General features: G+C 41.4%; 2 protein-coding genes across 2 annotated transcripts; one reads left to right on the plus strand and one right to left on the minus strand.

Moving 5' to 3' along the window:
* The first annotated feature begins 1,024 nt into the window (after positions 1-1,024).
* Positions 1,025-2,013, plus strand: LOC137586900 (uncharacterized). The gene is made up of 2 exons (XM_068303091.1): positions 1,025-1,174; positions 1,228-2,013. The coding sequence occupies exon 2, from the start codon at positions 1,294-1,296 to the stop codon at positions 1,870-1,872; it is 579 nt and encodes a 192-aa protein (XP_068159192.1). The 5' UTR covers positions 1,025-1,174; positions 1,228-1,293; the 3' UTR covers positions 1,873-2,013.
* A 5,061-nt stretch (positions 2,014-7,074) lies between these two features.
* Positions 7,075-9,684, minus strand: LOC137586579 (uncharacterized). The gene has a single exon (XM_068302670.1). It carries the CDS (start codon positions 9,366-9,368, stop codon positions 8,202-8,204), a length of 1,167 nt encoding a protein of 388 aa, XP_068158771.1. The 5' UTR covers positions 9,369-9,684; the 3' UTR covers positions 7,075-8,201.
* Between the last annotated feature and the right edge of the window lie 13,423 nt (positions 9,685-23,107).

Genomic DNA, 23,107 nt, shown 5'->3' on the forward strand with positions numbered 1-23,107 from the left:
AGAGATCACAGGTCACAGGTCACATTCATGGAATGTGTGGGTACATATATGTACCTATATGCTGATTACAAATTACAGAGGATATCCGCTAGTCCTCTGTTTCCTATTCACCTGCCAACCTCCCTGACAACTCTCCATCGCATTTCTTGATGATTGCGCCGCAATTTAACGCCCTCTAATTGAGCCATACCAACTGCCAATACTTATGTGGCCCATTTGCTTTGCAGTTCGCCGACCAGCCATCCAGCCGTTAAGACTAAATCAATTTTTATGTCGCACTTTGCAGTTAAACTTGGAGGAGAGTCTCCTCTTTACATTAAATATGCATCAAACCAGAGACACACACACACACACACACACAGTCCAGAGTCAAAAGGAAGATGAAATGGAAAAAAAAAAATTGTTGATGATGATGCATTTTTAACGATTCGAGACGACGAGAGAGAAGATTTTTATGTTATGTGCCATGCCGTTCATTGCATTTGACAAGATTCGACAGCGCGTCGACTGATGTATTGCCCGTGATGTGTTCCTTATTAACTTGTTTGTTGTCGTGGCTGTTGCTGTTGCTGTTGTTGCTGTTGTTTGTCTTGTCTGCTGGCCCTCAATTTGATTTTAATGGAGTTTTGATAAAAATTCCCTCGTTTTCGATGGAACTTTTATTCGATTGCGTTAAGATTTACGTGACTTTGTCAATGGCTTGTCATGGCTTGTATATCCCCCCACACACATCCACACATCCCCCTCCATTACCCAAGCCCCCTGCAAAATGAACGGCGCCTCAGAGAGAGGCACCTTTTATTTGGTTTCTTATGTCCCAATTCAGATCCAATTGGATCATCAGATGTTGCCGTGTTATTTTCCCTACTCTACTCTTTCCACATTGCTCTGATAAACCAACAACCACCCGTTTGATTGTCTTAAACACAAATCATCGATTTCATGATCAAAGCAACCTGGTTTTTTTGGCAAAGTAGGCCTTGACATCGAACCTTTTCGCCCAAAAATCCACATAAGGTATGCCCGACACCAACATTATTCAGTTAGTTCTTGGAACTTCATTCAGAAACATATATAAGCCTTAAAATTTTATAAATTTGTAGTGAACAAAACCACAGAAAAATTAAGAAAAAAAGTAAACAAAACATTTTGTAAACTCTTGATAAAATTTTCCGTAAGTCGACGGTCAAACGTAAATTCAGGATAACAAGCAATCCCCTTTTCCAGAACCTCTTCTAAGGATATTTTATTCTCGGGACTCTACTGGGACACCCATCTCCACGAGCGGAAACAATGTCAGCTACAAAGATTCTTCGCACACGTCAACTCCTGGGCTCGATGGCCATCAACGTAATGACCGGACCCTGCAGCATTCGCCAACACATGTCGAAGGCATCGCTCAACTGTTCCCGTTATTGCCCACCATCGGCGACTTACCGTCTCGTCCATGCCTCACGGGCCTTCGCCGCCACCCGGGATGTCATCGATGAGTTGGAAGCGCCGGTGCCCATGCCTATGCCTTATAGGCGCGCTGAGTGTTTGCCCATGAAACGCAGTGAACAGGAGCAACGGAGGGTGACAAAGGCTCTGAGTGCAGAGAGAGTAAAAAATCTTAGCAGGCGGAAGTTGCAGCATCAGAAGGTTCGCTGTTTGCCCTTCAAGCGTCCGAGTGAATCTGAGGCCAGGGAATTCGGGAGTCGCCGGTATTCCTCTGTGCAGGATTTACTGAGGACCATGAGTGAACCGCATCAATTGGCCAACGAGTTGCTGAGCTTGGCCAAGGAGTTGTCTTCGGAAAAGAGCAAGAATAAAAGGCTTCAGGAGGGCTATCAAGATCTGCTGGAGCAAATGACGATTAGGGGAAAAAAATAGAGAGCACAGAATGAACAAAAAAAAAGGTTTTGTCACGGAAATTTTACATTTTGGCGTACAAATCAAATGCAGGATATTGCTTAAATTTCTTCAAAATTTTTACTAATGTCACATTTTTCACAATATATTGGCTTAAAGGGCGATGTTTGGCTTTTCTTATATTGGACAGGTGGAGAAAGGTTTGGCGCTCCTGTGGGATTGCCGTCTCGCTCGTTAATACTTGGTTTTTCTCATGGCTAATGTCAGGCCCAAGAACGCGAGTGATCAACGAACTTTTCGGCCACAGTTGAGTGATTCTTGGGTGTCGCAGTCGTCGTTGGCGTCGTTGTCATCTTCCTCTTTTTCTTTGTGGCTGTTGTGTCTGTCTGTATGTGGCTGCGGCTGCTCATCGTCACTAGCCGGTGACGCTGCTTGCACCTGTATTTACTACTTGTACCTGTGTTCCTGTACATAGGCGTAGACCGACCAAGTCGAAGTCGTTGTCTATAGTGGCTGGTGTGCGCCGAGTCCACACCAGCCACCCATTCGTGGCCACTGTCACTGTCAAGCGTAATCATAATTTATTGTCATTATTTTGTATTATTTTTTAAAATTGTTTTAATGAGTCGGAGACGATGACGAAGGTGTCGGGAGGGAGGGAGACCGAGACGTACATAGATGTAGACGAAGACCAAGTCGTCAGAGTTGGATTTGGAGTTTGTTGTCTGATCATTTTGATGTTTGTTTCACTTGATGCGACTTGGGACCGATGTTCAGTTAGAGTTAGTTAATTTTTCCTCGCAGTCACCGCGATCTGCTCGTAATTACATTATAGATATTTTCCCTGTTATGATTACCGTTGCCACAAAAACGAACCAACACCAACAATAATTTGTCAAATGAAAATTTCATAATCGGAAGTGTTAGGTGGGTTGTGTTTCTTGTTTTTGTTTGGTGTTTTTTCGTTGTATTCAACTGCCATTACCTGAACACTTTTAATGAGCCTTAATTATTGAAATTTCTCAAATGCAACGGGCCATAGGAGGCGGCAATAAGAGTGACTCTAAGCGTTGACTTTAAAAGCGTTAGAGAGATGATAAAGAGGAGAGGAAAGTGTCAAGGGGGGTCAGTTGTTGTTGTTGTTTCTGTGAGAAATTATCTTCCTCGAAATTGCTGGAATTTGGTTTTTGAATATCTTTTCTGTTGCAACCTGTTGAATTGAATTCTGAATTGGCCATGTGAGACGACAAATCTGAGATTCCGTTCATCATTAGGTAACATTTGACTGAAGCCCTTGCTCTCCTTTTCGTTCCTATCAAACAGTTAAGCCAAAAAGTATCCCCACAGTGTAAATTAAGTAGGTTTCATCGTTTCTCTCGCAACTGCAATGCAATGCAGTTCAGTTCTTTCTAGGACGGGTGCGGGGGGATGCTGAGACAGTTGGATGACGACTTGGCGACTTTTCGGTTGCCACCTGTTGATCGTCTTGGGCAAATATCAAATAGTTTTAAACTGAACCACCAACAATACACAGTACAGAAATATCCCTGACAAAGCAGACACACACACACATTCTGCTCCTGATAAGAGCATATTCTTTATTTAATGTGGTTTTTTGTTGTTTTTTTTTTTTCTTTTGTCGAATTCATTTCTGTTTGAACTTCATCAGCGAGGGTTTGCGTGCATTTACGGGGGTGTTGGATTTAGGTTTTTTTCTCTCGTCTTTTTGTTAAAGACGATTTTGGGCTGGTTGTTGATAAGATAGGAGGAGGCAGCAACCGCAGCAGCAGCAGCAGCACCAACATGCCAAAGCCATGAGGTTGATTTCCAAGAATAATTTGTGATTTCGTTTGTTGTCGTTTGGTCGCTCGGTTTCGTTTTTTCCTCCATGTTTGTGACTAAATACTTGAAGGGAAGTTAGTGGGTAAATAAGAAAAATAATCACAATCAAAAGTCTTTGTTTGCAGGCTGATAACTAGTACTTGTCTAACAGCAATGGAATAAATAAACGAAAAATTAAGAAAATCTCACTCTTGACAAGCTACCCAAAAGTCAATAACAGAGAGAGAGAGGGAGAAAGGGAGAGAAAAGATTGCATGGGCATCATTTGAAGTCAAAGTATTCTTATTCTCCTCAAACAATTGTAATGATCCATTCCTTCCTTCACCTCCCCCTTACACTACAATACGTATCTATGTGTGTGTATGTGTGTGGGTGTATCTACATATATACAACTCCAAGAAAGCCAACAACTTCATCTGCAACATTTCCACATGATTGTCGCCATCGTCGTGCCAAGCTCATTATTATTTTTACGAGTCTCTCCATCCAACCCTGCCTCCAGACTATGCCTTCTCCTTCTCCTCCTTCTTCTTCTTCTTATTCTTATAGTCCAACCAAAAAGTGATCTAAATCTATTGAAGCCACCTGAGAACCACAAAGCGAATGGATTGTTATAATTATACCCTTCAGCTTCTTTGTTGGCAAGGTATATTAGGCAAGTGGACCCATTACATGACCTTTAAAAGAAACAAGCAAATCTGTACCTCAACTTGAGATTGATAAACCAAAATGGTTGCATGCAATAGGTCGATAGATCGATCAGCAAAGAGTATACACCTGTCGGTGCATGGGACCTTGGACTTTTATGAGGATGTTTTTTGGCATTTGCCACTACTGAAGCAACATTCACTTATAATTTTATTGTTATTCATGCATAATGTCAAAAAGATAAATAACAAATAAATTTCCTACTACGACTTCAACTACACACTTACTGTAGTATGGAGAGCTAAAGTATACCGACGATTTCAGGTGCTTCCTCCTCCTCTTTCTCTGCACTTCCCATCGCTCTGTGTGGTAATTATTAATAAATGTTGCTGCTGTTGTTGCTGTTGCTCTCTAATAATATTCACGCTTCGCTTAACATTGAAGAAAACTAGAAGAAGTCTAAAAGACAACTTTGGCTCTGCCACCGAATGAGATTGGGGCAAATCGTCGACTCATTGCTGCCACTGCCAGTGCCACGACTAGCCCTAGGAGTTCGCTTGGTTATACCCAAGCCAACCCAACCCAAAAGTCAAACTTAAACTCGAAACCGACAACCAATTGTCTTTTGGCATATTTTCAAGTTGAACGCTCGGCAGGTTTTTTTTTCGTTTGTTTGTTTTCTGTTTCCCTATTCGCTTCTCTTTCCCTCCTCCTCGACTTCTGCTTTATAGCCATTTCTAGAGATTCTTCTAGTGCGATTAAGCGAAAAACGAAACAGTCTCATAAAAAATATTGCTATAGTATCTGTATGTATGTATTGGTGCCTTTGGGGTAACAAGCAAAGCATAAATATTAAGAATAAGCAAATAAAAAACAAGTTAAAATGGTGGCTTGAAAGTCAAGTTGATGGAATTCAATTGAATTATGGCACCGAGGGCTACTCAACAAGTTGCCAGGCATCTCGCCACCTATCGAAAGGTTTAAAACTAAGTTTTAGTAGCAATTCTAATACTAATCACAGAAATATAGTCAATTAAAAACTGAGCTTTATTATTATTATGGCTACTTTGTTATTTCAATCGATTACACATTCGATTGACTAATCGATTAATCGTAAATACTTGCCATCACTATGTTGTAGTGGACTGAAATAGACTGTTCCTTTCATGATCAAGCTATTATCGTCCTGATCATACAGATGTGTGTGTATATATCACAAATGAGGGTAAATGAAACTCTTTTGTGGACCATTTCTTTGTTTTGCAAAGTCGAAAGCTGCCTGTCAAATTCCAGCCATGCTTCAATAACTCACATATCCACAATACTTTCGTTCCACACATGCCACCGCCACCGCCTCGCTCGGAGTGCTCTTGGCATCGCCCTCCAGTATTGGGCAGAACTGCTTTGCATATTGACATCATCATTTTTACCGAGACGACAAACTGTCAAACAAAACAATTGCTGTCAAATTTACTACAATGAGCGGACGAACGCTTTGGCAAAAAAACGCAAAGAAAAATATAAAATTGAGCTGTCAAAGTTTGTGCCCCAAGAAGCAATTTCAACATATCAATAAATTTTTGACAATTCCTAAAGACACACACACACACACACCGATGTGAAAGTGGATGAGAGGAGAAGCGAAAGAGAAAAAAAACGCCAAAGTGGAAAATGAAACAAATACCAGGGAACACCTTTTCAATAAATTTGCTACAACTGTCAGCGAAACAATGTCATTGTCACGCCGTTGTCTCCCTTCGTTGCTGTTCACTCCCGCGCAAGGAAGGAAGCGATGACGACGTCGACGACGACGACGACGACGACCTATAAACCTGTCACAGGACCCAAGACCAAAAACCAAGCTAGGCCAGGCCGCATTCAATTGAAGGCAAACAAGCAAGAAAAAAAAAAGAAGAGAAACAACAACAACAACAGCGACATTATTGTCGCTAAACAAACGATCAAATGGCAATTTAAAAGTTTTTATTTAACACTAAATCACCCATTCCCCGCAAAACGTTCTTGCCCCGTGCCCTTGGTCTTTCCTTCGCCCAGCGCCACCTGACATTCGCTTTCTTTTTCAATTTCGAACCCTTTCCTTTGTCTGTGTGTGTGTGTGTGGGTGGGTGGGGCGGTGAATGGGGGGAAGTAGGTAGCGCGGCACTCCGCTGGCAACCCTTGCGCGATTTTCAATAACTTGTGTAGTGAAAGGCGAGTGCCGAACAAAGGCGCAAAAGTTTACCGAGTTAAATTATGAGCTTGTTTTTTTCTTTTTGCCTGTTTTTTTGTCGATTTCTTTTTTTGGCCTGGCTTTTGACTCCCCATGGAATTTAATGCTGTTGTTTCGCTGCTGTTGCATGCATGGAAACATTTTTGACAGCAAACGATGAGCTCTGCGCCAGTCGATTGGTTGGGGGAAAGATAAAGAAATCGCTACAAATCTATTGATACGGGTCGTGGGTACTTTAAATTTAAAGCTAACAACAAAGAGGATGACTTTCTCAAGAGAGATTGTGAGAGTGGCTCTGATTCGTAACCCTTTAGGGGTCCAGTTTATATGGAGAAATCACAAAACTATCCCTACTCAGAGAGAGATAATTCAGACCTGATTTCGGAATGATTTTGAAACCAACTCTCACATTCGAATCCTAGCCACATTTCGTCCTCCTCATGACCCCATGACTTGGTGGCCTCTTTTGAAGGTCACTTTTATACAGAATGACAAAATCCAACCCAGCTTCATAATTTATTGAGCTATATATATATATATATCTTAGTTAATGTATATGTAGATATGCAATGTTGGCCATTTTTGATCATTAAAATCATTATCATGATTAGGCTTGCATATATATGCATATCGAATTATTTGAACTATGCCAGAACGAAGAAGAAAACTAAGAAACTAAGTAAATATTAACATAAATGGAGAAAATAATAGCCACAGATCCCTTCGTCACATCGATTGCTAAGGACTCGTCCTATTTCCAGGGAACCAACACTTGAGTGCGTTGATTGCGCTCCTCCAGTCGTTTATTCATAAACGCAATGGTTAGATTTCGCTTGGCCGGAGTCAAAATTGAGGTAGAGGTACCACCACCGGCAGCAGCAGCAGCACCACCGCCACCGCCAACACCATTTTGCTTATTCAAACGCAAAAGTCCGATACTGCCCAGACTACTGCCCACTGGAACGCGACTCGAGCATTGGGTGCGCAACAGATACCTTGTTTTGGGGTGTGGATTGATCGGTTGGGATGGTTTTTTGGAGACGCCACAGCATGTGTGGCCTTTGGAGTGGCGGACTTTCGACTGGCAGCCTTTGGAGTGGCGGACTTTCGATTGGCGGCCTTTGGACTGGCGGCCTTTGCGCTCGGAGTCGTCACCTTGGGTGGACGCTTGGAGCGTACACTTTTGTCTGCCGGCTTGTCCTTTGGCTTCCCTTTCAAATTGGCTTTGCTCGCCTTCGATGTCTGATTTTGTTGCACTACTTTCCCGGCACGTACCTCAATAACAGCCGCTGCTGTTTCTCCCTCCTCCTTCTGTTGCTGCTGGGCCACCATTTTGGGTTTTCTTTCTGTGCGCTTCTTGCTACGTGAGGGGCGACGAGTGGAGCCTGCTTCCAGGCGCTCAGGTTCATCGATTGCTTCGTCGCGCTGCAAATCCTTGATCAGACGATCCTGAATAACCTTATTAACCCGACCACCACGATTCTGGGGCGACGTGATGTTGGTCTCTTTGCGTCCTCCCGGAGATGTTACTGCTTGTGGCTGTTGTTTGATCTGCTTTGCCTTGGAATTACGGCCTTTTGGTTCGGGATTAGGCCGACAAGTAATACCAGTCTTGGAAACATTATACTTGCTAGGAGCTTTTTTTGAGCTTTTGCTTGGTGGCACCAGTACCACGCGGAGTTAGATAGTTGGCACGAGTGCGTGGACGGTTGAGTGCTTGTGTGCGCTTACTTGGGTGGGCTGGCAATTTGGATCCGGAACTTTGGCTTTGGCCCTCAGCATCACCGCCAGCACCACCAGCACGACCAGCACGAATAGCACCCACAGCAGCAGCAGCACCATCTTCAGTCTTTAGGCGAGGGTGACGTTTGTGGCGACTTACCAGCCACGGTTTTTCGTAGTTGCGCTGACACTGCACAGTTTGCTTTGGATTGATTGAAGTCTTACTCTTGGATCCAGCCAACGGCTTTTTGGTATCGCTCTCGATGGGATTAGCAGGCGGTGGATGAAACGAGGACCCAGCCGGCAGGCGATACGATTCACCTTTGAGTGTCGACGACGACGAATCCACCACCTTGGGTGCTCTTGGATTGGCTCCTTTAGCCGGAATCTTCCTAACTGAGGATTTCTTAAGAAGTGGTGGCACTCTCGACGACGATGACGACTTCATGGCTATGAATTTTTGCATTCTTAGTGGCTTCCTCACTGGCACAGCTGCCGGCATCTTCGTCTCCTTCTTCTTTTTACTGGAAGCAGCACCCATGGCAACCATGCGACGATTGACTGACAGCAAAATCTCTTTACCTCCACGGGGTAAATGAGTTTGATCAATAATCACGCCATTCAGACTCTTGCGGCCCCAATCCTGCAATTGAAAAACAGCCGTAGAACTTTTTCTGCTCACCGCTTTCTTCTTTTTGTTGGCCCCACCACCGCTCAGGGTCCTGCGGCTTTCGCCCACCTTGGCCGGCGCCTTCCGCTGCTGCTGCGGCAGAGTCTCCCGATGTCGCTGCTGTTGCATCATTCCGTCAAAGGCCTCTTTCGATTGCGATATCAGCTGATTCATATCAATGCGATCCGGCTTCACATAGTACATAAAACCCTTGTGATCGGCCACATCCCCAAGACCATGACGCTCCGCCACCACTTTGGCCACCACCCGCTTCATTTCCGGACGATCTAGCTTCAATTGGTTTGCCACATTCTTGGCCAGCGCCTTCAGTGCTCCATTCGATCCGCCAAGCTCCGGCCCAGACTTCCGAGTGTCAGCGCTCTTCTCAGTTTTACTATTTTCCATAATTTCTCCAAAGGTTTGGGTACATTAGTGAAACGAAAAATTTGCAAATTTGCCAAAACGAAAACAATAACAATTTAATTTTTTTTTTTTTTTTCTATATAATTTTTTTTGTCTGAACTTTGTCACTTCACCGGTTTTTCTGTTCTTTATTCCGAATTTGTTTATGCGGCTTTTGTTGCTAGATTTACTTTTCCTGCGGCTTTAAACATTTATATTTTCTGTTTTTCCGTATGACAAAAGTAGAAAAAAAAAGAGGAGAATTCGGCTTGCGTTATTTGTTTGAAAATATGTGAACTACAGGAATGCTAAAGCGGTACTAACTAAATCAAATGCCAACCACTAGAGTCTACAAAGTCAAAGCTTGCTTGATATCCGGAAAATTCAAATTTTTCTAAAATGGTAAATTGATCGGGTTAAATGATGTTCCCAATTTAACATAGTGACTTTCATTAAAGAAAAAACAGTTAGTAGATGGAGCAGACCACAAAAGTCACGAATGGAGAGCAGCTGCAGGGGCAGCTTATGCGCAAAGGATTCGACTTGAACTCGACCTGTGGACAAGGAACATCTGGCTAACATCCTCACCTGTCCTGGTGCTTTAGGGTATCATCACGATTAAGAAGTTCAGGTCTATTCTGAAAAGGCTTCCACAGACAAGACTTGATCGGTTAATTGTATATTTTCAGCAATGTTTTGGATACAATTTGAATACTCATTGAAACGCCCATTGTGCAGTTCAGCTGTCTGTGTATTAACATATATAGAAACCAGCTGAAGAAATTGATCACAGAATGAAAATATCGATCAAAATGGTATGCAAATTATGAGAGCCAAAGGAGACATTCCATTCCATGCCATCCAACTATCCATCCATCCGATCATCGTCATTTCCATCTGCTGTCAGTGAGTTTTTGGTTACCTTTCTGTGATTTCTGAAACTTTGAACTCAATCGGTGGAATGCCTCAGCCTTAGCCTCATCCTCATCCACATCCACATCCTCAGAATGCCTTTAGAGAGCCTATCTGCATTTATAATTATGAGAAAAATGTGGCCAAAGGCCTGAGCAATAGAATTGAACAGAATATAGGACAGACAGAGACACACACACACACACACACATCTGCACCCATTAGACTGAGGCTAGGAAATAGAGAAAGAGAGAGAGGGAGACACACTGCAGTGGCAGCTTTGCATAAAAATTTTTGTTTCATTTGAAATGAGCGTAAGAAAATAATGAAAATAAATAATATCCGTTGCATTGATATGCAAATTTTACCGAAGACGCAAACACGGAAGTGTATTGAAAGCAAAGTAAAGTAAACCAAAGTGAAAAAAAACCAGAGGGCCGGGGCTAACTTCGACCGCGTCAAAGTTTGTATACCCTTGCAACTTTTTTGGTAACTCTATCCTTACCTCTTAGCCATCAATGTGGAAGAACGTTTTATCTAAAAAGGCTTAAGCTTGAGAAAGAAAGGCCTACAATCATAGGAAATAACGAAGATATTGATCAAAGTCACTGTTTTCCACCGATCGTTCCTATGGGAGCTATATGATATAGTCACCCGATCTTTATCAAATTCGGCACAGTCATTAACATATATATTAAATTAAGAAATGTTTAATTTAAAAGCAATCGCGTTAAAAGTAACGAAGTTATTTACAAAAGTCACTGTTTTCGACCAATCGTTCCTATGGGAGCTATATGATATAGTCACCTGATCTTGATCAAATTTGGCATAGTCGCTTATAGGCGTAGTAAACTCTCTAATATTAAGTTTCACGACAATAGCTCAGAAAATAACGAAGGTATTGAGAAAGTCACTGTTCGTGACTTGGCCGTTTGTATGGGAGCTATATTATATAGTCACCCGATCTTGATCAAATTTGGCATAGTCGCTTATAGGCGTAGTAAACTCTCTAATATTAAGTTTCACGACAATAGCTCAGAAAATAACGAAGTTATTGAGAAAGTCACTGTTCGTGACTTGGCCGTTTGTATGGGAGCTATATGATATAGTCACCCGATCTTGATCAAATTTGGCATAGTCGCTTATAGGCGTAGTAAACTCTCTAATATTAAGTTTCACGATAATAGCATAGAAAATAACGAAGTTATTGAGAAAAGTCACTGTTCGTGACTTTGGGGTTTGTATGGGAGCTATATGATATAGTGGTCCGATCCGGCTGAATCCGAGATATACAACGCCTGCAGTATATACAAGCCTACGTGCAAAATTTCAGCTCTGTAGCTCTTACGGTGTAGGAGGAGTTTGCGTTGATCCAGACGGACGGACGGACGGACGGACGGACGGACGGACATGGCTAGTTGAACTCGTCTCGTCGTGCTGATCAAGAATATATATACTTTGTATGGTCGGAGATGCTTCGTTCTATGCGTTGCACACTTCTGACCAAAATTAATATACCCTTTTTGCAAGGGTATAACAAGCGAAAGGAAAAGGAAGAAGGAAAGGAAATCAACCCCTCGTCCAGGAGACGGCGCGTCATTACCTTCAAGATTATGATTATGCAAATGTTCCAAACGGCTGCAAGATCATCTATACAACAGAAACCTAGGGAAAATGGGCAAAAAGGTGAAGAATGGGTTTCGTTTGGGTTTGAGCCTTGAGATTGGTGGTGGCGCTGATCGATCGCAGCGGTGGTGGTGGTGGTGGTGTTGGTGAGGGGAGATCAAGGTTTTCTGCCAAATTTGCCAAAATCGAATTGATTGTTCTCCGACATTTGAAGTGGCATTTTGTGGTAATTGATATGAGTTAGGTAGGTGAAAGGGTTTTCCTTTTCCATTTTTCCATTTCGCATCATCCCTTTTGTCCTGCCACTTGATTTGTGCGAAAAATCCTTGAAACAGAATGGCAAGTTGGCAAAACATTAGCACAAATCTAATGCAATTTTGTCAATCCGAGTGAAAGGGGTGAAAGTGAGCCGGATATCATCATCATCATCATCATCATCATTATCAACAAAACTCAACGGGGTGAAAAGGTAATAATAAGGTTAGGTTCTCTTGTTTTCCATTGTATAGCGCGTGCTTGAATAGAGATTAACTTTTGTATACTTAAGTAATTTTTGCAATGTTTCGGTTAGATATCCTGTCATTGTGTTATCCTCGAAAATGCAAGATATTACCTTTAAAACTGGTGAAATTTTGATATTGAAGAGACTTACTTGTTTCTCTATTCGAATACCTCTTCAATTCTAATATCTGTTAATGTATGATTTGGCTTTAATAACTTCAGAATCCAATTCAATGAATCTCCATTTGGTTTGAAAGTTGTCAGTAGTCCGTAGAGTGAAAGAGATCCGAGACCGTTAGCTGCCAATTTTGTTTATAAAAAGTTCCCAAAGGTCTTGACGATATCTTTTTGTTTCTGTCTCCCCCAATCTCTCTCTCTCTCTCTCTCTCTCTCTCTGTCTCTCTCTCGCACCACTAAAAACACAAAAACGATGTGTGTGAATTTTTGCATTTTTTCATTATTGAGCGTATCTAGAAGTACGCCCCAAAAACAAACCAAAAACCAGGCATACGTTGGGGATTAAGAAGCAGCAGCAACAACAACAAGTGGATACGGCAAGCAGATGGGGCATGTGCGGCATGTGGGGCATGTGGCATGGGAATGGGCAGTGAGTGTGAGGTAAGCTTCGTGGTCGCGGTTGTGTTTAGTCTATTGTTCTAGACTCTGACTCTGTTGCACGAAAATTAATTTCCAACGGCAAGTGCAATGGCAACACTGAAACACACACACACACACACACACATCGACAGCGGAGTGAAGGAGGGGACAAAGCGAGGGTGTGTGTGTGAGAGAGAGACAGAGCTGGGTAGGTGGCAATGCTGATTTGTGCCGATAAAAACCCGGCACTTCGGCTTGAAAAAGGTCGTCCACGTTGCTGTTGCTATTGCTGTTGCTGTTGTAAAACTTTTGCGGGGGCCACATAGCTAAATGCACCGTTATACGTGGTAAGCTGCAACTGCAAACAACTACCTGGCTGCATTTCGGCCTGCGTATCTATGAGATACAAATGTACCAGCATGCATATGCACACACTGGCAATGTTATTTAGTGGTTAATAATGAGCATGTTGCCGCTGTCGTTGCCGCTGTCGTTGCTACTGCCGCTGTTTGTTTGTTGTTGTGTTCTGCTGCTGCTTTTCTTACGACCAGCAAACCAGGCATCTAGGGTAGCAAATGGCATACCAATCTCGAGACTCAGAATCGAACTATCTTCAAGAACATGAAAGATATTAGAAGATAGTCTTATGATTGCTGTTTGCTTTTACTTTCAGGTAGATGTCCTGACTCCTCAGTTGGTTCCTTCTGGCACTTGGCCTATTCCGATGCAGAAAAGTTATATATTTGGGGTCACTCCATCTCCATCATTTAACAACTCTTTTGGTTTAAAAAAGTGTTGATAGGGTATTTTTCGATTCGAATCTGTGTAGTTTTCGAGATTGGCATAGTTTTCCAAGCGGATGTTGCTTATTGCTATACGTACTTGTTGCCCTACCTAGCCACCTATCAATGGCTAACTATGCGTATACTCTCTGTCCTTCCTTTCCCTCCCACCGCCATCCCTCTTGCTGGCTGAACAGCCCCTGCCTTGTTTATATATTTCTTGAAAATGCAGAGCCGTGCATAATGCGATAACGCATTGAACGTGGAGGACTCAAGGACACAAGAAAAACACGGACATGGATACACATACATAGGTAAATAGGTATACGGCACTTTTCATTCTCACGTTGAGACAGGAAGGCAGGGAGGGTGGTAGGGAGGGAGATATATGCAAATGTGAATCGGTATCGGAATAATCATCAAATGCCATTGACTGTTGCGTGAGAACTTACATATATACACATATAATTGGATATGTGTGTGTGTGTGTGTTGTTGAATCTAAAATGTTAACTAGATGGGCAGATGGCAGATCCTACACCTTTTGATTGGCTCACGCACTTGTTGGCCTCGCACAGCTCCATTAATCAATATTACAAATGGTATAAGTATGTGTGTGTGGGTGAGTGTGTGTGTGTGTGTGTGAGCAAAAATGTAATGAAATGACTTGGGTTTCGGTTATGGCTTTGCTTTGCTATGCAAATGTCAGAGGGAAATGAGGGAAACCTTCGCTAAATGCTTGAAATGCCAATAAATCACATACGTCTATCCGCATTTGCGGTCTCCTTCTCTCTCTCTCATACTCTCGAATGGTCGTTCTCTATCTCAGCTTCAGTTTCACTCTAGTTTCGACTTTGCCACTTCACTTGTCAGCAGCATCATTAATAATCCTTTGCTTTACTCCACTCCCTGCTGCTCTCCTTTCCCCCTTTAGTCACTTTCTTTTCCTCCTTTTTTCGCATAGTCTACTTCGCAGCGTTGAGAAGGTAAATGATGCAAATAAACAAATGTCATATGCGTTTTTTTCAACAAAAAAAAAAAAAAGACTGGAAAGGAAAGGAAAGGAAAAGAAAGCAGACCAAAGGAAAAAAACCCTTTGCTGTCAACCTCAAAAATGTCATTAGGCAAAAGACGTGCTCTCACTATGCGCCTTTGCCTGCCTGCCAGACTGACTGGCTGACTGACTGAGTCACACATATGCTCGATTGTGTGTTGTAATTCGATTCAAAAGCCTTGCGCACATTTCCTGATTTGGAATTAATGCAAATTAATGATGGAGAGAGCTCTCGGTCTTCTGGATCCAAACACAAAACAAAAACCCACCAAATATGAATAGTTTTTTAATGTCAACCGAACCCGAAAAGAAATACAAGGTCCTTTATTTTGGAGGGGGGGACGACAACAAAACTAATCATACTTAAATTCAGATCTTAAAGCTAAAGTCTCTAGTCCTTGATTAAGTTTGAGTTCCCATTCCTTTTCTCCTGGGACTAAAATGAAGGGCTAATGCACTTGTATGTACATATGTATGTATGTATATGTCTCTATGTACCTTTTAATTCGATTATGGGGTCACTTATGTGTAAATTGTGAACAAAAATATAATAAAAGTTATATAAATTTTTGGCTTTTGTTAATAACAATTTATTTTCATTACTTAGCACTTGAATAAAAGATACATAGATGAGGAGAGAGATACATACATACATATACATATATATACCTATATATGTGAGATCATATAACAAAACTTGGCTCGAACCCGGTCTCGAACGATTTCAAGAAGCCCCATTAACCTCAATTAGTGACTTGGCAACAACACCAGCAACAACAACAACAACACCAGCAACAACAACAACTGCTAACTGCTAATTAAAATAATGTCAATAAAATTGTGGTCCATTATAAGCTACCGAAAATTGCAGCTAAAACAAACAACAACAAAAGCAACGACAAGCGATTGCCAAACGTGTAATTTAATAGAGATATAGCCAAAAAAAAAGCGGGGCAGCAATGCAGGCTGATGGGGGACGGAGGCAGAGCGGGCGGACCCTGAGAGTTCGGGCCAAAAGTTGAGAAAAAAAAAAAAAAACACAAAATAATATAATCACAAGCAGGCAATAAATGGCAAACAAAACTCAAAGTACAAAGCAACCATAAACGCAAAAAACGAAAACAATAAGTTTGAAAGTTGCCAAACAATAAATGGAGGGGGCACACACACACACACACACACAGGCAGAGAACTGAGGAGAGAGAGAGAGGGAGAGAGAGAGACTATAGTTATATATAAATTTATATGGCCAACAATCGAATTCAATGCAAAATTTCCCACACATTTCGTAAGTTGCAGGCAGCAATTTTTAGTCGCAGCGAGCTAATTATTAGTTAACTAGTATCTTTAAGATACTACTCGACAATTCGAGCCATGTCAAGCTGTAGCTGGGCCAGAGCATTGCTTAATAGACCAGAACAGACAAAGAATTTACCATCCTCCTCCTCCCTCCTCCCTCCTCCCTTCCATTGCCATCCACTTTGCACTAGACTCCGCTCTACTCCACCTCCAGTTGATTGTTGGGTTTGTTTGCTGCTGCTGCTGCTGCTGCTGATGATGATGATGATGGGCTCCCTCTATTGTCATAACACGTTTCCGTGCTGCTGAAGCAGAGCAGAGTACCTCGACTCTAATCTGCTGCTGCCGCTGCCGCTGCCGCTGCTGCTCTTCCTTAGCTCACATCCAATAGCACAATTCATTGGCTTTCCCAGCGGCTTGTCAAATGCATGATTTTCACATGTATCTATTAGATACGCGTTTGTCTCTCCACGTCTAGTGTATGTCTCCTGCATTTTGGCGTCAATGCGTAGCAAAGCGACACAGATAACAAGTATCTTTTTGTGTGTGTGTGTGTGTGTTTGCTTCCCCCCTCTAGTCGCTTCTCCTTCGTCGTCGTTGTCTTCTTGGCCCGCCCACATTTGTTGAAATTATATAGCTTCTTCATCTAACTAGTTAGTATGTAATTTATAAATGTTTTCTCTTTTCTTTTTTTAATGTGTGTGTGTGTGTGTGTGGGAACAATTTTCCCAAGCAACTAGAAAAGTTTCAATAAGAAACCTATGATTGGGGAGAGGGGGGGGCAAAAAAAAAGCTAACAGCTTGCCAAAAATCAAAGCATTATCATTATACATTATAGATATATATAGAGAGACATGTAGAAATATCTCAAAATTTGCATATGGCACAGTGGTTCAATGTTCAATGGCTTTCCAATTAAATTCAAAAATTGAGAGTTAAACCTATCCAAGATCCATCCATAGAATGCAAATTCCCAAAAGAAAAACTAAGAGAACAGTTTTGTTTGATCTTGTGACACTGTACACACTTTATTTTTATAATTTCGAGGGGTTGGAGGCTTGTGTAGGGTTGATATTGTCAGTCAGTGGGTCGGTGGGTCGGTTTTGGTCGCATCATCATCATCGTCGTCATTAGGCAAAAGGTCAGAGTGGAAAAAAAGTTAGACATTTGTTACGTTGGCACAAAGGTCCCGCAGGACACCTTTGCGAATGTATCTGTTATTGGTAATTGTATCTTTTGGTCTGTGTGCGGCATATGCAAAGCCCATAAATCTAACTAAAAACGAACCCAACTGGCTGAACCACCGCCGCCTCAGTTCGGTTCAGTTGAATTTGGTATCTTAAACTGCATTCGACACTTTCGAATGGGCAATGATCATCATCATCATGATGAGCTATGCGTTTTCTATGCAAATCGCTGAGCTGATGTATTTTAATTGAAATGCAAATGCGAAAATGGAAGCGACAAGATGATGATGATGATGATGATGATGAAGAAGAAGAAGTGAAGGTAAAAACCGAATATGTCTGTTGGTTTTAGCTTCACTTCGCTTGACTCTGCTTTTGCTTTGCTTTGTTGACCATTGTCCATTAGATCACGCTCTTTGATCGTATTACAATTCCTAAACACGATCAAACGAAATGGGAAACCCCACACCAAATATATGTATGTATATATATGTATAAAGCTATAGCTGACGTCGGTTCTATTTGTTATTTGGTTGCCTTTTGTTTAGGATAAAGCCACTTCTGGTGCATTGTTGCTGGCCCCAGGTACATACATATACATAGATGCAAGATGGGTATCGGTGTCCATTTTTATAAGCGTAATTAGAACGAAAACCGCAGTGCAACTGAAATGCATCTGCTAAATTCCAATTAAACACAAGACACAACACAAACAACAACAACAACAAGAATAGATGATAAAACGTTGAAAACGGCGTTTACCGAGGCGTTGAAGGATGTTTACCAAAGCGAAATGTGATCATAGCCAACTCCCCCCTCCCCGCTCTCTCTCTCACCACTGCTGTCTATAACTGATCTAGAGTATCCCTAATATATATTCGAAGTGTATGTCAACAGCAACGTTGCCAAATTTCAGGGTAATCGAAACTTGAGGCCCAGCTGCCTCTACCACCCGGCCAAGAACTTCTTCTTCATCATCATCATCATCATCTTCGTCTTCGCCTTGGACTTAATTATAATAATTTTGAAGAAAATTTACTCAATGTGTGTGTGTGTTTGTAGTTAGGAAGTGGGATGAACGTCACCCAAGTCCTTTTTTTATATACATATGTATGTATGTATATGCAATATGCAAATTAAGTTACCTACAACCCCTCAAAGACCAAGTTGAGTAATGAGCAAAGGTGTTTAATTGTCAGAATTCAAATTGGGTGTAAGCAATTTTGAAGCAGCTGGAAAAATACAAGACTGAAAATCAAATTCAAGTCAAGAAGGAAGCAAACTGAATAGAAAGGGAAAGAGAAAGAGAAAGAAGTGAAGCGATCAAGTAAAGTAACTAACTTGAAGATGGAAAAACTCTTTAAAGTATCTGAAAAATTTCCTTAAAGATGTTTAAAGCTATAAGGACAAGCGAGAAGAAGCTAAAACTAGTTGGGAATTACAACCAAGTGGAGAAACACTTTTAAAGCATGGAAAATCAGAGAGATTTCATGGGAAATATAGAGATACAGAGGAAAAATCTGTGTAGTCAGGATCCTTTGCTCCTTTGTATGTCTCTTACCACTTGCCCGTTGCCTTCCATCCATTCTCCCCGACCCACTTCACCTGAAATCGACTTGACCTTGTTGATTTCGCCCCTTGGGCTTTGACAACCCCTTTTTCTTTTGTTGTTGTTGTTGTTGTTTTGTTGTCTTTTTTTGCAATTGCAATTGCATTTTGTTGTGCCTAATCATCTATCAATTACACAATTACAACAAGAACAACAACAATAATAATCGGCACAAAACGCCTGTTGCTTGAGCATTTTCCTCTGTCTGTATCTTTTTTACCCTCATTCACCCATTCCCTCTCCATTTTCCTCACTCTTTATCATTGCGAAAACCCAAACAATCAACCACTGAAAATTTCCTACTTTTTTGTTTTTGTTGTGTTTCGCCAAACCGCTGTGCAAAAAGCACGCAATGCGTGTGTGTGTGTGAGTGTGTGAGTTTGTTGTTCTCCCCACCATGCACCTCTTCTATTTTTCCGTTTGGCCTTACGCCTCGTCCTTGTCGTCTGTTACATATCATCAACCAACCAACTTCTTCATGGGCGCAGCGAGAAGGGGTCGCTACATTGCATATCTCCGAATTATGTTTCTCTCTTGTGATGTATCTTCTCAAAGGATTTGACGTGGTTAAACTATCCCCCCCCAACATAATTTGGACTACGCCCATGCCAGCAACCCTTTCCCTGCTTAATTTCGCATAGGTTTTTTTGCGCCCTGCTTCTTGGTTTTCCATGCACTTGGGTTTGGCATTTGTAAACACCTTTTGGTGTGTGTGTGTGTGTGTGTGTGTGTGTGTGTGTGCAATTATCACGCGTTTATTGCAAAACAATGCAAATATTGTTGCTGTGAATTCTCTGTTATGCAATGTTGCCATTTTTCGGTAAAAGGTCAAAGGGCGCTTCTCTCCCCTTTCCCTTTTCTCTTTGAACTGTCTGCGTGCGTGTGAGTGTGTAGTGGTTGTTGTTGTTGTTGCTGTTGATGTCCTGCGGCGCCTGGCCAACTCCCTGTAATTGCTGTCAATCTGTTTGCTGGTTTTACTTCTTTTTTTTTTTTTGTTTTTTGGCACATTTTTTGAAAAGGGAAAGCAAATTTTGGACTGCAATTTTTTTGGTTTTTTTTTTTTTTTGCTTTCTGTTTACGTCTAATTAACAGTAATTAACGCATTAAATGGGCGTGTGTGCCGGTAGTAAAAAACGAAAAATGAAAGAAAACCAAACAAAAGTGAAAGTGTCGAATGAAAAATTGGCAAGAAAATTCATCTAAACACAAGATCGGACAACTTATAGTCCTTATTTCGATCATATATCCCAGTTGTTTTCGAGATATATCAAGACTGACTTTAAATTTAACAACTTTCGTACATTAAAAATAAAATAAAATGCATATTAAATGATTTTTAGAAACAAATTTACAAATAAATTATGAATCAACTGTTTGAATTCAAATGAAAAGTTTGAAATCAGATATTAAACATCATTATTAACATATATTTAAAAGTTAAAAGGTTGAACTAAGCATTTTACGAGAAAATCTCGTATTTTGGAGGGAAAATTCATCAGTTTCAGAGGAAAAATTCCCGAAAATTATTCAAATTTTTAGTTCTTAAGGTAGAATATTAATTCCTTTCACTATTAGATCATTGGATTTCCTTTTAATAACAATTCGCCAAGTCTAAGAATGGATATCAAACATATAGAAATTTCGAAAATATCATTTTTGACTCGATTTCTAACAAGGAATCATTATCTTTATACGAAAATTATCCAAAATATCAGTTTGCGAGGTATTAAAGCCAATTGAGATATCGCATGGCAATGAGATAAGTAAGATTGAAAATCCTTTAGAAATTGATTGAGTGTGTGTGTGTGTGTGTGTGTTCGTTTATCAAACTCACATATTTAACTCAATAGGCAGCACTGCTTCATTAGGCGTTCGCTTATTTTCCATTTTTGTTTTCTTTTTGTCAAAAGCAGAACAAATCAAATCAATTTGCTGCACACACACACTGAAAGCAGCATTGCCTACTTGCCGTGTATGTGCTTGTGTGTTTGAGTGTGAGTTGTCGAATCAACCAACCAAAAACAACGCTAATATGACACTTTAACAGTTAGGCCAACACACACTCAAACTCTCACACACACACACACACACACACGCACACCACTAATAATAAAAAATCATAATTTCAATCAGCAACAACAAAACCAACAACAGCAAAGACTACGCAACGCATCATCATTGTCGTCGTCGTCGTCGCCGTCGTCGTCGCTGTCGTCGGCACCTGCATAGCTCGCACTCTTTTACACCTATGGCGGGAAGGGGGCAACAACGATATATGGACAAAAAAAAAAAAAAAGAAATGATATAAAAACTGAGCCAAAATCAAGCGCCACACTCGAAAAATAAGAAACAACAACAAGCCGACCGAGGCGACGTCGCTCAGAGGAAAGCCGACGAATTGAAAGAAAACGAAGCGCGTGCGCAACGAAGAGACATAGTGATGGAGCGAGCGAGAACGAGAGAGAGAGCGAGAGCGAGCGCCCTCAGAGAGCATCGCATAAAAAAAAAAAAGAAAAAATAATAAAACAAAAAGAAAAAAACTTGTAAGCAAAAGAAATCAAAGCCCCAACACACACATACATAGCTCTCTCACACACACACACACACACACCTAGTCACAGAGCATGAGTATGTAAGCTCAATTCAATGGCGTTTGGTGCGAGCGAGCGAGCGCGCCATAAAATAAAATGCCACTGCTGCTGCTGCTGCTGGTGCTGGTGCCCTGCCTCCCCCTTCCACTTACACACACACACTCAAGCTTTTTTCTTAACTTATTACAACAACAACAGCAATAGCAATAGCTAGAAGAAGTAGAAAAATTTGTTGCGATGCTGCTTCGCTGCTACTACTACATCGTCGTCGACGTCGTCGTCGTCGTCGTTTTCTTTAGATGAATGATGTTGAACGGCTGTTTGGGGCTGTGCTCCTCTGCTACCTGCGCAGCTCACAGACCACACACACACACACACACACTCGTATGCATGTCCCATCATCGTATGTGTTGTCCATTGACGTCGTCGTCGTCGTCTGCTTGCCTTTGCTCGCCAATCAAATGGGGCGGGCTGGCTTTTTCTTCTGCTACCGCCGCCGCCGCCGCCGTCGCCGCTGCCACTGTGACACTTGTATCGGTGTGTGCGTGTATACGATTTGGTTTTGATGATTATATGTGGGGTGGTGGGTTGGGGTAGGGAGCGAATGGGGGTTGGGGTTATGGGAATTATCGAAAATTGAGCGAACATCTCTCCGTGTGTGTGTAAATGCATGTGTGAGTGAGTTGCGACCGAGTGAGTGAGTTTTTTTCCAACAAGCAGGTGTAGTTAGTAGGAAGGAAGGAAATAAAAGTCGTTCGAACTGGCGGTTCGGGGATAATACAGATACAAATACAGAGATGTATCTTGCATTCCTTAACGGAGGAATGAAATTAAATCAAAGTATTTACAACTATTTGTAATGAAGTTGTAAAGTAATTGCAATTTAGGAATTAAAATCGATTAATAAATATAATTAATAACAATTATAAATGAATGAACATTTCTATAAAATAATATAGTAAAATAGTTTTTAAGCCGAAAGCAATAATCTGTTTGAAGTCTTCTTCAGGGACTTTAAAAGGATGTCAAAATCTTAGCAATGTCAATTGTTCGGAGGGGAAGTAAGAGAAGTCCTTTAAATGTTTACAGGACACACAATTTCAGCACCCGGAAGTGGGAAAACTCCACAAAAGCTTCTCAAAAAGATGACAGAATAACTTTAACTATTATTTGATATGTTTTTTTTTTAAATTCTTTTTCTAATTGCAATCTATAGAATAGAATACAGAATAATTGGCATTATCTTTTGGTCGACATAACGTAACGTAAGAAATGTGTAACGCCCGGCTTACTTTGGTTCACAAGTTCGAAGGGAAGGGCAGAGAGAAGAGCAACAGCAACAACATCTTTCGAACTTCTTTTTCGATATTCAGGCAAAACTCCTGAGTTGAATTGCAACTGCAACTCAAACCAAGAAACCACTGCGCGGGAGATTAACTCAGACGGGGCCAGCGACAGAGTGAGTGAGAGCCAGAGAGGAGGGTCATTGAGTGGGAACTGAAATGGACTCAGAGTTTGAGTGCTTTCTAGTTGGATTTTTGCCTCGAAGAACAAGTGGGTTTTATTCAAAGTGTGTGTTTGTTGC

The sequence above is a fragment of the Drosophila tropicalis genome, unplaced genomic scaffold (assembly GCF_018151085.1).
Source record: "Drosophila tropicalis isolate 14030-0801.00 unplaced genomic scaffold, ASM1815108v1 contig_158, whole genome shotgun sequence".
Classification (NCBI taxonomy): Eukaryota; Metazoa; Arthropoda; class Insecta; order Diptera; family Drosophilidae; genus Drosophila; species Drosophila tropicalis.